Source organism: Gambusia affinis, linkage group LG07 (assembly GCF_019740435.1).
Source record: "Gambusia affinis linkage group LG07, SWU_Gaff_1.0, whole genome shotgun sequence".
NCBI classification, from domain to species: domain Eukaryota; kingdom Metazoa; phylum Chordata; class Actinopteri; order Cyprinodontiformes; family Poeciliidae; genus Gambusia; species Gambusia affinis.
This window is the reverse complement of record NC_057874.1, coordinates 9,964,932-9,981,995: the sequence shown is the minus strand read 5'-3', so window position 1 is coordinate 9,981,995 and position 17,064 is coordinate 9,964,932. Positions and strand designations below refer to the sequence as shown.

Here is a 17,064-nt window from a genome sequence, read left to right as displayed (position 1 = left end):
AATATCTGAGAAATTTCAAAACTAAATCTATTTAAGCACCAGTGGCAAGAAGTTGATGTTCAAAGATGCTTTCAGTCTAGTCTGTCTGAGCTTGAGATACTTTTCAAAGGCCAACATTTTGTTCTCTAAGTGAAGAGCAGATAGAGACATAACCTAAAGGACTTTTTATATTGTAGTTGTAGCAAAATATGGTACAAAAACAACTGATTCATGCAGGCTGAAAATAATGTAGATGGAAGCAAAAATGTCCAGATTTCAATACTTTCTTCTTCACTTACCTCCCATGTTTTGTTGTTCTGCTACATAAAACTCTAATAAAATAAATTATGTAAAAACAAAATTATATAATAATTGTTAAGGGACATATGTGCTTTTCCAACAGTTCTGTTTTGTTTACATCACATATTCACTTCTGTGATTTATGCATCTTGTGATACCTAATTATATTTAGGCCTGTGCAAAACATGCTGGAAAAATATATATTTTTTTTTTTCAGAGCTGTGGCTCTGCTGCTTCCTGTTTGTGTTCTGCTTATGCTCTAGAAATGCATTTTGACATGGTTCTCACATGCATGTGTTCGTCGATTGTCATGTTTGAGAGTTTTTTGTTTTTTTTTGGATTTTGTACTATATTATTTTCTCTTTTTCTATTTTGCACTGCATTTGATTTGTAAGACAACTGTAAGACAACTGCTTAGTTTACCTAAAGCTTTTTTCTATTTTACAGGGTCAACACTCAAAAGGCTGTGTCTCGGCAAAGAGCGAGGCAGCAGTATGTCAAATTGAAACCTCTTGCACTACATTAATCAAAATCCGATTGCCTTTACCAATCAGGCCTTCCTAATAACTACATCTAATATATTTCTGTGTTGTCAGGGTCTGGGGCCTCAGCATCTGGAGCCTTCAACCAGTCACAGCAAATGCACAGTGCTACGCCTCCGCCCCAGCAGCCTGTTGTTGGCCTGGCCCAAGCTCAGGCCAACAACAGCAATAACAAGACAGGCACATCTATGAGTCCCAGTGAAAACAACCTGCCTGAAGACCTACAGGTTCTGATGGACGACTGGGCCCAGGAGGTGCTGATTGTGACCCACCGACCTCGTACTGACTCTCTGAGTATCAGTGGGCAGCAGCTGTGCCCCCAGGTTGTGCCTCGAACCCTTGAACAGCCGCCTCATGCTTTAAATGTAGGTTTTTTTTAAAAATAGCTTGTATTTATTTACAAAATTAACACAGAGAATTTCTATTATTTTTACTATTATTTCTTTTTCAAACCTTTTCAGACATCACCGTGGACTCCACCCGGTCCAGAGGCTTGCGCTTTATCCTGGCCTGAAAGTCCTGGGCCTGCAGTGATGGCCGGCCCCTCGAACGGACCCTTTCACACGTATCAGCTACACTCTCCTGCTGCGTTCACAACTTTACCCTCCCCTCTTTCCTTCAATCAGTGGCCTGGGTTTTTCTTTCCAGTTTCTGCCGGGGTCTTTGCCTTTCCTGCTGTGCCCTCCACCCTCTCCAGCCCTACTTCATCTTCATCTCATCAGCTGACTGACCCCAAGGCAAAGACTCTCTAGTCTGGGTAGCATTGTGTCTTCCAACTCTGTTACCAAAACCTTAACTTATATTACAGCCGCCGTAGTCAATATAATGTGCATAGAGTGTATATATTTAACCAGCATGTGTTTAATAATATGTATATATCCATCTCCACTCTTGAGTTTTATGCTGTTTTATTGTCATGTTCATAATATAGTAAATATTATTTTACATGCAGTATATTGCTAGGAGAACTAAAATTAGCCAGATCAGCCTTGAAGTGCAGACATCTGTCTGTGTTTATTGATGCACATTAATACTCACAGGATGTACATAATGTACTGTTCAGTCATTTTGTACTTAGAAATAGAAGTTGTGTTGCTCATTTCACCCCCATATATTTATACATACAAGCTGCCATGTGTATATACGAATTTTTGTTTGTCTGTACAAAGCCTATGTGTTTGTACAATTAACAGAGGGTAATCCATAGTTTGGTGCTGCAGCTGTGGGTTTCAATGCAGCACCTTATTAGGAACCATTATGCCATCACTGTGAAGACTTGACCTTGTGGTCACTAGGACCTGTTGCTTTACTCTGCTTTCTCAGCTCGGTATGTAGACGCGTTTCATTCTTCATCAGTGAAACACTTCCAGCACAAGCGCTTGCAAAATCCTCAAGAGATTTGAATGAGCTTGAACTTTATCCTCAGGTGCAAACACACCTGTGAGAGTGCCTTCAACTGCAGTTTCAGTTTTCAAAAACAAAGCATTTAGATCTAAAGCAGAAACTAGACTTAATTAATCCATTCGCTGCTGTGTATCTGTTAAAAGGTTGCAAAAGTAAGCATTGCAATCTGAGCGATATCTCCATATATTTCCGAAATTCGCCTCCTTCAGCTCTGCCAACACCAAAGCGCTCACCAAGCATTGAAGGTAGACCGTGGAGCCACATATCTTTCTTGCAGGCTTCTAGAGCCTCTGTACTCAATTTACTCAAACCATATTTACTCACTCCTTTCAGTGTAGAAGAGCAGCAAACAAAATCCTCGCCTGACTTCATTTCCACTCATTTTGGTGGCATTTTGGTCACTCTTCACATCTTCTCCAAAAAAGGAAGTAACTCTTAGTCTCAAGAAATGTTGTCCAAATGACAGTGTGTTATCAAGCCTTGGGGTCCTTCTTTTTTTTATTTTGGTGGGTTTTTTTTTTTGCTTTTTGAGGAATATTATATCATCAGCAAAATTGTCAAGAATTCAGGTTGAATGGAAATGCTCCTTTATTTTATCTAATAGTACATATCTTTATAATTACAACTACAGTCTATGTACCCACAGTTCTAAACCCTTTCTGGTTAATACATGACATTATGTCAAGATTGGTTTATGTGCAAAGAAAAACCTTTACAAGTGTTCTGCTACTCTGCACATGGTCATAAAAATACATGAAAATGAACACGATGCTAGTTTAGTTAGTATGTAAGGATAGGCTGGGGATTAAAGTTACATTTAGCTGTGGAGATAGAGAGCAAAGAACCAGAAACAGACTGGGAATAGTAGGGCTGGAGAATGTCAGCTCCTAAAATCTACATCTGCGGCTGGAAACGTTTTTAAGATTTAGTTAATAAAGATTCTGAACATGAACAAGTCCTGCACCCTTTAGAACTGTCCTGGTTTCTTCTGTGAACATTATAAATCAAACCTCCACTACTAGATATGGAGGTTGAAGGACTCATAGCAAAACCCTGACCAAGAAGCAGCATGTACACTACATTACTCAGGACATTTGAAGTAGGTGAGTAAAGGTAGGTGCTTGTTCAAGCATTCCAGAGCTTTTATAGTGTTCATCATCCAGTACTTTAGTCACGCCGTTCTTCCTTAGCCAATGTGCCACTTTGGCCATTTTGAATGGCCAAAGTGGCACATTGGTGGCACATATTCATGGTTGGACAAACTTCAACCAAGACAGTGAAACAAAGGAGACAACTTGCTAAACTCCTCTATACAGATCTACCACTCCAGAGATGTTCAGCTGCTTCAGCCCAAAAATCTGGTCAGTCCTGAACAAGTCACAACCCTGAGATTATTAACAGAATGCATTTTAGGCAAACTGAGAAGATTATCTCTGTACATGTCCAACAGCAAGAACAGCCTTTTTTAAAGTCATGCCAAAACATCTCTGTTTGATTTAGGTCCAGTTTTTGGTAACTGGTCTCCATTTGGTCTGAGAACAAACCTTGAACACACAAATGTTTTTCCCAGCAAACATGTTTTTAATATTTATTTTGACATAAAATTTACACTACATGTCAGTGAACCCAAGTAAAACCTACACATGTGTGTACTCTTTGGGTGCTTCTTGTTGATGTACCCAAAGAGTACTCCTTTGCTTTTGGACAAGATTTTTTTTTTAATCAGTCAGAAATCTTCCTAGAGGAAAATGGCTGTTGAGGTTTTATGGTGAAGTTCTTCTCTTTTCACTTCTGTATTATGGCTGCAAATGCCATCACTGTATCATTCAGGAAGATTGAAACGCAGCATTTTTTTTTTGTTTGAAACAGATTTTACCCACTATAAGGAATCATTACTCTGCAATCTAGTAGGATTGGTTTCCATGGTTTCAGTTGAGTTTACGTTGGGTCTTTTTAAACTCCAAATGTTTAACTAGATAAGTACAAACGCCCGAGAAGCTACCTGGTGAAATGACAAGAAGCAAGCCACTACTTCACATAATTTGCCCCAGCAAATCAACTTAAGACTTACTGAAGTACTGATGTTTTATGTTAATTTGAGTCCAACTATATCAAACTGAAATCTCTGAACCTTTAACTTTGAGCTGCCACGTCTCCACAGTCTGCTTGAATTTACTGAAATGCTAAATGCTGGTGACAAAACCACATTACAAAGAGGAGAAAAGGACTTAATACACAAGTAAAAACCATCATCATCATCATCATCATCATACACCTCTTCTTTTGCAACCTGTAGCTTTACATACTGTTGCCTTTCTGAACTTGGAGAGATTATTGCGTGAGATTATTGATATTTTATTGGTATTTTATGATTGTTTCTATTATTTTCTTTAAAATGCTGGTAGAAGACAAGCAGAATAAAGAATGTGAAAACTAAGATTACTTCAAAGTCACCAGTGCTTGAACATGTAAGTTATACAAATATTTAGGAGTTACGTTTCTTAGTTTCTTGTTATTCTTCAGACCTTTGCTCACAATTTCTATTTTATGACCTCAAACATATTTTTCTCTTTCTGAAGTTTTCACTGAAATGTTTGGCATAAACTGTTCAATCTGCTCTTTGGTTTGGTGAGGATAGAAACTAATTAATGTTCCTTACATTGATTAAACACAGACCCCAGACACACTCTAGATAGTTCAATTGTACTTTCATCGGTGTTTACGCTTTCCCCTGAAATAAATTACACAATTCCTGGTGAGCGGCATAACAGTATTTCTTAGCTTTTGGTCTCCAAAGCAGAGATTCCTGAATGTTTATTTTTTATTTGTTGGGGGATGGGTGGGTCTCCTATGCAGTTTTTCTTTTGTGCTTTACACTGACCCTTGTGTCTTTAATCTCTTTAATGCTTGCATTTAAATCTAGGTGTATTATTGCTTTTGCCTGCTGTCACCACTAGTCCCAACTCCCTGCCAACCTTGTCAGATTAGTATTCTAAAAAAAAAAAGATGTACATACTTGAAAAAGTCAACAATAAATTTTTGCTTGACAGCACAAAATCTTTTCCGAAATCTGTTATTTTTTAAAATGGCGTTTTCTTTCCTGATGCAAAAATTGATGTGAGAAAACTGAGAGAAAGTGCAAAAGCTGGACATTCTTGTCAATAGCAAAGGCCACATTTGCCACTGACACTAAAGTTCGGTTTACGTGCAGAGGGCGTGGATTGGTGTGTGTGGGAGTGTTTGATTTTGCGATGTATGTAAGACAGTGGGCTCAAAACAACCCACAAGCAATGACTTTGCTGTAGCTTGAAAAAACGTTTTAGGTTCGTAGGATCAAACCTGCTCCGTCATCATGAGGAGAGCCTCGGTGCTGCTGACTGTCTTTGGGCTTCTGCTGGCTTTGACTGTGTCACTACCAAACAAGGTACTGTCTTACAACAACAGGAAAACAGAATAAACATCTTTATTTAAATATCTTTAATAGTTACTTTATCCTGTATTGAAACTGTAAAGGATCTGGAACACACTAAGTGTAACAAAAACATGTTGAATGACTTGCACTCTCCAATCTAAAGGATGTTTTGAATTTATCTTTTATTTTCTTTAGTGCATGAACTGCCTAGGGAACTAATTTCTCATCAAGTCAAAGTCTTCTCGCAATACGAATAAATACAACCTGAAAGCCTAGTGTGAGACTTAATTATTAGTTTGATTCAGATTTAGTTTTGGGTTAGTTCTTCAGAAATATGAAGCTAAAACGAAAATGTAAAAGGGAACCTGAAGGGAATATCTAATAAAAAAATAAATGTGTACGATAATCGTGTTGTTTTAAATGTTGACAACTAATTCAAGTGTGATTTAGAAAATAGCTCTGCTCACTTCATGCTTGATAAATGATCTATAGCAGCAGAGTGATGAATTACTTACTGAGAAGGTATTTTTTCTCTTAGACTCAAAATGTTATAGTTGATCAGTTCTATTTTATGCTTAAAATTTTCACATTGTGAAAAGCAATATTGAAAATGTGAACCAAAGGACAAAAAGTAGGTGTTCTGCAGGTACACCAGTGAGATTTCACCATCCTAAAAAATATTGTTTTTCTGATCTTTGGTCAGCTTGCTGTCAACCACTGGGGGTCAACGTCTCAACTTGTTTCAAAATCTGTGTTTGCACAGGATGACTGGGACATTTACAGCTTTCACATCAACTCCACTGTGACCAGCCGATATGCCACCACCGTCATCACAAGCCGTGTGGCCAACCGTATGAACGAACCAAAAGAAATTGAATTCCATGTTCAGATTCCCAAGAATGCCTTCATCAGTAGGTTCAGAATGTGAGTGCGGAAAAACACCAAATGCTCAAATCAAACCTTAAATACACATTAGAAGAAGCAAAACAACATTTTCCCACCTCATAGTATGAAACTAAACCTGATAAAACTTAAGTGTTGAATCAGTGAGGATTGCTAAAGTAATGTCTGTTCACTAATATGTATTCATAGAATTTCCTGCTTTATTCAAAGATTGTAAGATTTGAATAATTTTGAACATCTAGCCCAGATGATGTTGTATGTTTAAGATAATCAAAATGGATGAGGCAACTTCCTTGTGTGACTGTTAGAACATTTATCGTCAAAAAGAATCACCATGGCAAAAATCCCAAGAATTAGTCTATTCAGATTTATTGCTTGCTTGCTGTCAAGGAGAAAATGCATTGAGTTACGCAGATCAAAGCAGCACTCTCTGACATTCACAGAAACTGTTCTTTATTGTATACATGCAAAACAAATGTAGGGCAGAGGCTGAATGAATTCAAACTCTGTAAACCCCCCTAGAACAATGTTTCCTTATCTTTGGGACCAGTCTTTGTCTTATAGCAGAAAATGACCATTGACCACAAAGGCTGCTTTATGTATATTAGCAGAAATTTGACAATAACACTGCAGTAATTGCAAATGGATGATGGATAAAATGAACACCTATAATCCTCTAAGGTTTCAATCCTCAACATGTTGATATGATGTGGCCCTACAAGAAAAATAAACCCCCACCATGATACAACCATCAATATGCTTGACAGTATTAACTGTTTTCTTTGGTAGAAGTCCACAATCGTTTTCAAGTAATTCTAATAAATAAGCCTTTTTTTTTCCCAATGGTGACATCTTGGGAATATGGTGAGGTGAATTCACGCATTCATCAAAATGCAGGAAGTTTAAACAACATCTTAATCTCAGCTATAAATTGGGTTTACACTTTCAGAATTATCCAAAGAATGGCAACAAATTAGATACATCAGTTTTCTATCCATCATGAAGCCCTGATATGAGTCCCATCGATAATCGTTTATATAGTTTCAAATTTAAAGAAAATAAAAAATTAATTTTTATGTAAATTTTCTGGTCTTCTAAAAATAATAATCCTTTTAATTCTCAGTAAGAAATATGTGTTCTCAACTATGAATATTTACAATCATAGTAAAATGAGTATTCGCGCTACTTTCCAGCAATGGTTTGTGTTGTCACCTGTAGGACGATGGATGGTCAAGTTTATGACGGAGTTGTGAAAACTAAGGAGCAAGCTCAGGAGCAGTACACTGGTGCAGTGTCCCGCGGCCAAAGTGCTGGGATTGTCCGGTAAAAGTGCTTATTTATTTACTTGCAGGTCCTACATAAGATGTGCTGGAATTTATATTGTATTTTATAGTTCAGTACGGCATGAATAACTTAACGTGATGATAAATCGAATGGTATTGTCTCTGTGCTTCAGCTCTGTTGGAAGAACCATGGAGGAATTTAAAACCTCTGTAACTGTGGCGGCCCACAAAAAGGTCACCTTTGAACTCACCTATGAGGAGCTGCTGAAGCGAACCCACGGCAAATACGAGCTGCAGATCCACGCTCGACCCATGAAGCCTGTCGAAGACTTTAAGGTTTGTTGACCGACCATTAAGAGGATGCTGGCTGACAGGTTTCCACATTAAATGTTCCTAACCACTTTGTTTTGTTTTTCTAACTACAAGGTTGATGTGCACATTCACGAGAAAGCCGGCGTCAGTTTCGTTGATGTGAAAGGAGGACTGAGCACCAAAGCCTTGGCTAATGCTATCACTAAAACACATGCAGATAAACAGGTACAGCTGGTTCTAATGGTCACATTTTAATTTCAGCATTAAAGTCACCTAACAAAGTAACCTCTCCCAAACACTACATGGTACAATCTGGCTTGCTTTTGCAGGCATGGGTACATTTCTATCCAACAGTGGACCAACAAAAAAATTGTGACAGCTGTGGAGAAGAAGGGATGAATGGAGATCTGGTTATAGTTTACGATGTCAACAGAGACAATGGATTTGGAGACATTAAGGTACATACTGATTTCTTGGGAACACGTTTTTGGAAATTATTTCTTGAATGAGAGAGGAAGTCATGGTACTTGAATCAGTGCACAATCTCTCCAGCTAGTTGCAGTCTATCCAAGGTCTTGAAGGATTTTCCACAATAGTGAGATGCTGTCTTACCCTGACTGTGTAACCTTTAAGATATTTTATCCCTTTCACTGGTACATGTTTTATTAATCCTTGGTCTTACTTTCCCCAGACTTCTGATGGGTATTTTATCCATCACTTTGCTCCATCAAGTCTTCCACGAATACCAAAGAATGTTGTCTTTGTAATTGACCGAAGTGGCTCAATGCACGGCAGAAAAATTATACAGGTGATGTATTTATAATTTAGATCAGGTAAAGGGTTTTGTATTAATCTTTATTTTTCATTACCACTTCCACTCAGCAACTTGAAAGCTGACATGAAGCACAGCTAGCATGTTGTCTCTGTCAAGGTGTCTTACTAAACCTAAATATAAACCTGAAGCTCTGTATCTTCACAGACCCGAACTGCTTTACTCCGTATTTTGAATGACCTGGCAGAAGATGACTTCTTCGGTCTCATCAGTTTTGACAGAGAAATAATTCACTGGAAACGGGAACTCGTTCAAGCCACTGCTCTAAATCTGGAGGGAGCGAGAGGGTTTGTGCAGAATATTCAAGACAGAGGAAGTGAGATGAATTTATTCACTAAACTGAAAACATTGCAGCAGGATGGAAGTGAAATACTTCACTGCTTTTCTCTTTCAGGTACAAACATCAACGCAGCAGTGTTGGAAGGAGCCCGTATCCTGAATGATCATCCCAGAGAAGGCTCAGCTTCCATCCTGATACTTCTCACAGATGGAGACCCAACATCAGGTTAAGGACATTTCCTGCCATAGCATCCATTCTTTAGAGCTCTTTTAAGCAACTGACTAAATAATCAAAATGACGGTAAACTATGAAAAATGTGGGCCTCAAAAACGTTTCCTTGAAAATTAAAAACTTTTCCTCAGTTTTCTTCCACTATTTTTGTGATAAAGAAATTTCATTGCACCGTTTGTCTCTCCTTGTTGTCTGCTGTGTATCAAATTGCGGTGCGTTGTTGCAGGAGTGACAAATCTTGACACAATACAGTCCAACGTAAAACAAGCGATTGCAGAAAAGTTTCCTCTCTACTGTCTTGGTTTTGGATTTGACGTTAATTTTGAGTTCTTGGAGAAGATGTCGCTGCAGAACAACGGCGTAGCAAGACGGATTTATGAAGACTCTGATTCTGACTTGCAGCTTAAGGTAGATTGAACTGTGTTTCTTGTTTTGTTACCTTTTTCTAAGCTTTTCTGCCAAAACAAACAGTTGCCTGTATTAAGAATTCATATTGTTTCTATAATATGTATTGACAGGGTTTCTATGATGAAGTGGCCACTCCTCTCCTAACAGATATCACAATGATCTATGTCGGTGGAACCAATCTAACCAAGACTAACTTCAGTCAGTATTATAACGGCTCTGAGATCGTGGTGGCCGGTGAGATTATCGACAACAATGTAGAAATCTTCACTCCTCAAGTTGTGGCCATTTCAGTAAGATTTATTTTTGTAAAATAAAATAAAATTTAAGTAAGAAAACGGTGATCTTACATTTTTTCTGGTTTTGACAGAGTAAACAAAAAGTGACATTTTCCAACACAAACGGCTCTGTGGGTTCTTCGGTCAGTGATGGACTTCTTCAGAGAGTTTGGGCCTACCTCACAGTTAAACAGCTCTTAGAGAAAGAGTAAGTGCTATATGCAATACCTTTTCTTCATTTTGCTTTCCAGTTTAATATTCATTATCGTGTCAGTTTAGACAATTTAACAATTTTGCAACCCAAATTAAATTGTCAGGACTAGCCGTGTCTCCAGATCTTGAACACCTCAATGTAGCAGAAAGCAAATGAATGATATACTTTGATGCACTTAAAGGTAAATGTGAGACGGATTATTATCTTTGAGGGATAATTCTGGATTTTGTTATGTTTGTAAATCATTCTAGGACTAGTAGAAGATGATGGATGATTGGATGATTACCCATCATCCAGTTATGATAATGAATAACTGGATAATGGATAAGAAAGATGGACGCACCTGTTTGTACAGCTAATCACAGTTAATTTTTTGGATCTTTTAGAAACTTTGGTCATGATTTTTATTATTATTATGGTCACTTTATCCAAGGTTAGCGCGTTTATTGCCCCATTTGTAAGCCCTGCACATTAATAAATTATTGCTATATACAGGCTTTTGTTATCCGGACCTGAGAAAGAAAAAGTGAATAAAGAGGCTTTGGAGTTGTCCCTGAAGTACGGCTTTGTGACCCCGCTCACATCCATGGTGGTCACCAAGCCTGAGGGGGAGAGCACAGAAATTCATCACAAACCGAAGGAGAGAGAAGAACCACCGCCTCAGACTCATCAGAGCTCTCAATACGTCTTACCGAATCAGAGAACATTTGCCTCAATAAGTAAGCATCAATAATATTAGACCCAAATCAATAATTTTAAAATCAGATCAGTAGAGCTCATCATCTATTTTGCAGGGATAAAACATTTGAAACATCTAAAATATTTTTGCTGTCATTAAATCTGATATTTTGCAAATGCTAATAATTTATGGTAATCTGGACAGAGTTAAGATGTAGTATGATTTACTGTCAGATAACGATGAAGGAGGTAGGAGTTTGTCCTGCAATCAGTGGGTTGCCGGTTCGACCCTCGCCCCGTCCGTCATTGTGTCCTTGGGCAAGATGCTTCTGGTGGTGGACAGAAGGACCGATGGTGGCTGTGTAGCAGCTTTTCCTCTGTCCGACTGCCCCAGGGCAGCTGTGGCTACAATCCTGTAGCTTGCCACCATTAGCTCATGAATGTGAATGACTGTAAAGCGTCTTTGGGTGTCCTAATAAAACGCTCTGTAAGTCTAATGTAATTTTTTTCTTCCTTCTTCTCAGAACCTCTCATGAAGACAAGTTTAAGTGTTCCAGATAGAGTGGCTAGATGTAAGCTCCTCCTCTGTTTTATTGCCCTTACAGTATCATCAATAAGACTGTTGATTTAAACAATTTATAATTACAAACTGAAAGTATGTTCCCACGTTATAGAAAACATTGTTTTAAGTATGATATGTTATTACACATTGGTTTTCATTGAGTTACTATTACTTTAAACAGAAAGTTTTAAAAAGCAAAACTAAACCACTGAGTTACAGTTTAAAAGAGCATTTCTCCTTAAATTTGACAACCTGATATCATCTGAGGCAGAAAATATATAATTATTTGTTCTGTGAATTAACAATTTTAAACAGCAGACATTTTATCTGATTTAAAACATCCTTCAGTTTATTCATTTGATTCAGACAATTTTTATCATTAAGTTACATGCTCTTAAGATACACACTCTTATGAAACCTGGACCTCTCAATATAATTATCCTCATTAATCACTAAGAAGTGTGTAAGATGTTTTTCTTTTTTTCTCACTATTCATTTGTGAAGTGAACAGAGATTTTATTTTGTCAGAGTGAACAGAGTTTCATATTACTATTATTTTCTTTGCTGTATCTTCTAGTATATTCTAGTTCTCTTTACTCTTTGCTTTATTAGACCAGTACAGCTGAATAACTTTATGAACATTTCTTTCACAGATGGTGGTTCTCCTACAAGATCTTTACGTTACCCTGGTATCCTTCGTACAGCTGGTAAAGTACAGCAACTCTTTTTAAAATTATTTTTGACATTATTTTCTTTTTCTCACTTTAGCTTGTAAATGGAAACATTTTTTAAAAATTTAGCAATTTTTACTGTGCTGGCTTTCTGCAGCAGAAACATAATCTAGAAACTGTTTTAAATTGTAAAACTTAAAATAAAAACAACGTAAAGAGCAGAGAAGAAGGAGAAGTAGTGAGGGGGTGAAAAGGACTAGAAAACAGCATCAATCCTGTCTTGAAAAGATGGACATTAATTAATCTGCTGCTGTTTATAGACTGTCAGGTGTGTGAGGGGGAAGGAGGATCTTAGATTACGCTTACAGAAAATTCACATGTGAAAACCAAGTATCTCACTGGAAGTCAGACACCACATGTATGCATCTGGATTAGGAACGTTTGGTGGTAAAAAACGGATGAATAAAAAATAAACCTGTCATTCCCACAATGTAAATGATTTATAATTTCAAACTGAAAGTATGTTCCCACGTTATAGAAAACTTTGTTTTAAGTATGTGATATGTTATCACACGTTGGTTTTCATTGAGTAACTATTACTTTAAACAAAGTTTTAAAAGGCAGAACTAAACAGCTACAGTTTAAAAGAGCATTTCTCCTCACTTTATACCAATTCCCCAGAACTGATTTATAAATTTGACAGCCTGATATCATTTGAGGAAAAAAATATATAATTATTTGTTCTGTGAATTAACAATTTTAAACAGCAGATGTTTTATCAGATTTAAAACATCAGTCAGTTTACTCATTTGATTCAGACAATTTTTATCATTAAGTTACATGCTCTTAAGATACACACTCTTATGAAACCTGGACCTCTCAATATAATTATCCTCATTAATCACTAAGAAGTGTGTAAGATGTTTTTCTTTTTTTCTCACTATTCATTTGTGAAGTGAACAGAGATTTTATTTCGTCAGAGTGAACAGAGTTTCATATTACTATTATTTTCTTTGCTGTATCTTCAGTGTTAATAAAATATATCCAAAAATATTCTAGTTCTCTTTACACTGAAGCTTTATTAGACCAGTACAGCTGAATAACTTTATGAACATTTCTTTCACAGCTCGTGGTTCTCCTATATTGTCTTTACGTCCCCTTGCACCCGGTAAAGTACAGAAACCCATTTTAGAATTATTTTTGACATTATTTTCTTTTTCTTACTTTAGTTTTGAAATGGAATAGTGATTAGGAAATTTGCAGACATGAATCTTTTGATATTTAGGATGTTTCTGGAAATAAAAATAAATGTTTTTTTAATACCTCACCACCTGTCATTTTCTTTTTAGCTCGTGTTTCTCACAGATTTTTGATGAAAACTGTGAATGACACTTATCCACTCTGCTTCGACATTGATGGAGATGTAATTGTCAAACTTCTTCATCATCCCGACACAGGTCCGTATCAATACTTGTTCATCTCTTCCAACTGGGAGATAGAAAAAGAAATGTTTGATAAAACTACCTCTATAGACCAGTCCAAAAAGCTTCACTTTAGGGATTATAGATACGAAAGTAGTTAGGAGGGTATTTTGTTTGGTTTTCCAATGTTTACAAGAAAGTAGCATTAAAGGTATCATTTGGTGCCTCTCTAAAACAAAAAATCAGAATTTGGCATGAAGAACTGCAGTGTGAATGCAGCTAAACAGATACTGAGTTTCCTCTGTCTCATGTTTTAATTTAAGTAATAATACAGAGATGAGCTGCTTCTTTTCTCTTTAGAGCTTTACATTAATGGTGAGTTGGACTCAATAAGAAATAGTGGCTTCAAAGAGATCATCATCCAAGTCGGCGCTGACATCCATGTCAAGGTGGAACCAGAGAGAATCATTCTTCAACAGGGACAAAATATAACTCACCACACAACAGCGGTAAACATCACAGCTGGAAGGTGACTTTGCTCTTAAAAATTCAATATTGTTACTGATCCACAAAATACATTCCTATGTGAAGAGTCTTTTATCAAGCTGATTCAAAAATGCAGAACTTATGTGTGATTAGCAGAGAAAACACAGTAAATAAATACTGCATGTCAAATAATGTAATCTGAAAGTTGCTCTTGAGCCTCGTCTAAAGTTTCACAATTTGACACATTAAAGCTGTCAAATGAACGCCGATGCATTTTGTGTGAAAGACCAACACAAAGTACCAAATAACAGTAAAAGTGGACATAAAATGCTACAAGTTGTTTGATTTTTGAAAATAAATGAAGATCTAATTAGGCAATCAGGCCTTTATTCACTTTCACACATATTTTATTGCAACCATTTGCCCTCTAAAGCCATTTCATACCTGTTTTTCTAGACTTACAGTGAACAGTAATACAAGGCGAACAGAAGTTACAGATGGCGACATGCGTTTGGTCATCTTTGTCCATGAGAAACAGAGGAGGAAATTCCTTTGGCCTGTTTTGAGACAGCTGCCATCTGCTGGCGACACTGAAGGACTTTTAGGTGAGAGACATTTCTGTTTTTGTTTACCTATTTGTCTCACTTGAACCTCTTAGTGCATTTGCTTAAGTAACATTTAGACAGTGCACACTGTTGGCTGGGGATGTATTGTTTTGTAAATGTCTTCTTGTTGGATTTTGTGTGCAGCTTTAACTCGTGTGAAGTATGAAGAGGTTCATCAAGATGGCCACACAAAAGTGAAGATAGCAAACAGAGAGACTGATACTCAGCGGTACTTATTGCTTCTTGATAACACATTTTTGCAAGGGAAAAATACAGCAATTTAAGTATCTTCTTTCCTATTTTTTCAGTTCCAGCGCCGTTGACCTCAGGATTAGGAGACCCGTAGAAGTCGGCTGTTGGCTTGTTCCTGCTGACTTTGTCCTGCCAAGACCTTTGACTGATTTTCTAGTTGTGCGCACTGCAACTTAAGTTGCAAGTTACAACTTAATCCAAAAAAAACAAGTCAAGGTAGGTTTAATTTACCATGTTAAAAACCACAGAACGTAGCAGAATTGACACAAAATTACAATTAACAACTAGTCTGAAAAATAATTTCTTTGTAATGAGGAGGTTATCTTATCACATATTTCAAACACATATTTGGTAATGATCAAAAATTGGATTCATTTGCAGTTGAATAAATAGTTGAGGATCATACTTTTTTCAGAATCGCACTATGGTTTAGTGTTAGACGATTACTTAGAGAAAGAAATGATGAACAAAATACAACAAAAAGACTACTTGAGCAAATATTTTATGGCTAGATATGAACATAAAAATATTAATTAAGCTTCTGACAGGGTGAGCTTTAATTAGTAACTTACTGTCTCTGTAAAGTTTAGAGACAGGATAATTTGAAGGTATAATGTCTAAAGCAAACATCCCCCAAGTTTGGAAGAACAAGGACAGTTCAGGAAGGATAGTAAAAGGAAAACGTTGTTATGTCCTCAGGTTCTTACACCAAAAAACTGCCTTGTCATAAGAATCAAAACTACTTTGATCTGGAACTTGTATGTGTCACGTTTTTTTAACCCGTTATTTTTACAGTTCTACTATTCAGTGGTTTGCTCAGCTGACAAAGTCTAAACACAGATTTTGTCTGACCTGAATCCCATTCTTTGGATAAGGGAAAGTATTTATTTGTTTAACCACCAGACTGTCAGAACTCATGGTTCTGACAGTCCGGTGGTTTGTTCAGCTGACAGAGAATCTAAACACAGATGTTGTCTGACCTGAATGCTGTTCTGGGAATAAGGGAAAGCTTTTATTAGTTTTTATAGCTCCAGTCATTAAATTGTTTCCCATTTTTGAGAGCATCAGAATCAAACTGGACATTAGGCTCCAAAATGAAATGCTTGAGTGATGCTGAGCACATCAAGGCATGGGAGAGAAACAAGTCAAAGGTTGGCAGGAGCAAAAGCTGGACCACAAAACATCTGGAGCACGAATATAAAAACACAATCATACTAAACTGGTTGTGTTCAGTATGGTTGATTCACCGATTGGACCAGTACCATTCAGTCTGACACTGACTGGAAGAGGAGAACGTCTTCATAGATTCATTTTCAGATCTGTGCTCCCTGAGGTTGCAGCTTCCTGGAGAGAAAAATGTCGTCCAGCCTGATGAGCCAATCAGAGATGGACTTCAGTGAGAATGTGGCTGTATGTGTGCATTAGACTACCAATAAAAGAACAGAATCAATAAATGTTTCCCTCCTTTGCATTTCAGTGTTTTACTCATTAACCCTCTTTATGTCAGTGTTTTTTTTTATATCAACTTTCAAACTGATTTTTCATGGTCAAAAACAGAGCATTACTGGATAACTGCTTCGCACTAAATGTTGAAGTTGTCTTTAAAAAAAGGATTACAGAAATTCATTGCGCATTGCCTTTTGATGATTGCACAGTTAGAAAAAAATTAATAGGTCATGCTGACTTTATCAAATTCTGCTCTTGTGAGCTGCTACACAATAAAACATTATTATTTATATCTAAAGGACATTATAATAATAATAAACACATTGGCTAAAACAAAAGAGCTTCTCAGTGAAACACTTCAGGGCAATAAAAACTGATACTTAAAGGACTTATGGAAGCAGCAAAATGTCCAAGAGTCCTGCATTTTTGGGGTAATAAAACAGTGCAAAGTCATATCTAGTGTCTGCATGCACTACAAAAACCAAACTCACACATAAAAAATTACAAATAGTGTTAATATTCTGAAATATTACTCATTGGTAAATTATGATGTAAAGATATAAGTCTT

General features: G+C 36.9%; 2 protein-coding genes across 8 annotated transcripts in view; both read left to right on the top strand.

Moving 5' to 3' along the window:
- wnk2 (WNK lysine deficient protein kinase 2) overlaps positions 1-5,282 on the top strand; it is a 31,985-nt gene extending 26,703 nt beyond the window's left edge. For all 7 annotated transcript variants that reach the window (XM_044122485.1, XM_044122484.1, XM_044122482.1 and 4 more), the window contains 3 exons: positions 727-771; positions 876-1,186; positions 1,283-5,282. In XM_044122485.1, coding sequence (XP_043978420.1) covers positions 727-771; positions 876-1,186; positions 1,283-1,573 — 647 coding nt within the window. In that variant the 3' untranslated portion in view covers positions 1,574-5,282. The remainder of the gene's footprint in view (positions 1-726; positions 772-875; positions 1,187-1,282) is intronic.
- A 78-nt stretch (positions 5,283-5,360) lies between these two features.
- LOC122834230 (inter-alpha-trypsin inhibitor heavy chain H3-like) lies at positions 5,361-16,521 on the top strand. The gene is made up of 21 exons (XM_044122446.1): positions 5,361-5,649; positions 6,401-6,561; positions 7,759-7,863; positions 7,997-8,159; positions 8,250-8,360; positions 8,465-8,593; positions 8,827-8,943; positions 9,115-9,283; positions 9,362-9,472; positions 9,705-9,886; positions 9,997-10,176; positions 10,254-10,369; positions 10,871-11,094; positions 11,578-11,625; positions 12,269-12,322; positions 13,413-13,454; positions 13,636-13,743; positions 14,068-14,236; positions 14,650-14,798; positions 14,943-15,027; positions 15,107-16,521. Exons 1-21 carry the CDS (start codon positions 5,578-5,580, stop codon positions 15,225-15,227), a joined length of 2,616 nt encoding a protein of 871 aa, XP_043978381.1. The 5' UTR covers positions 5,361-5,577; the 3' UTR covers positions 15,228-16,521.
- The last annotated feature ends 543 nt before the right edge of the window (positions 16,522-17,064 follow it).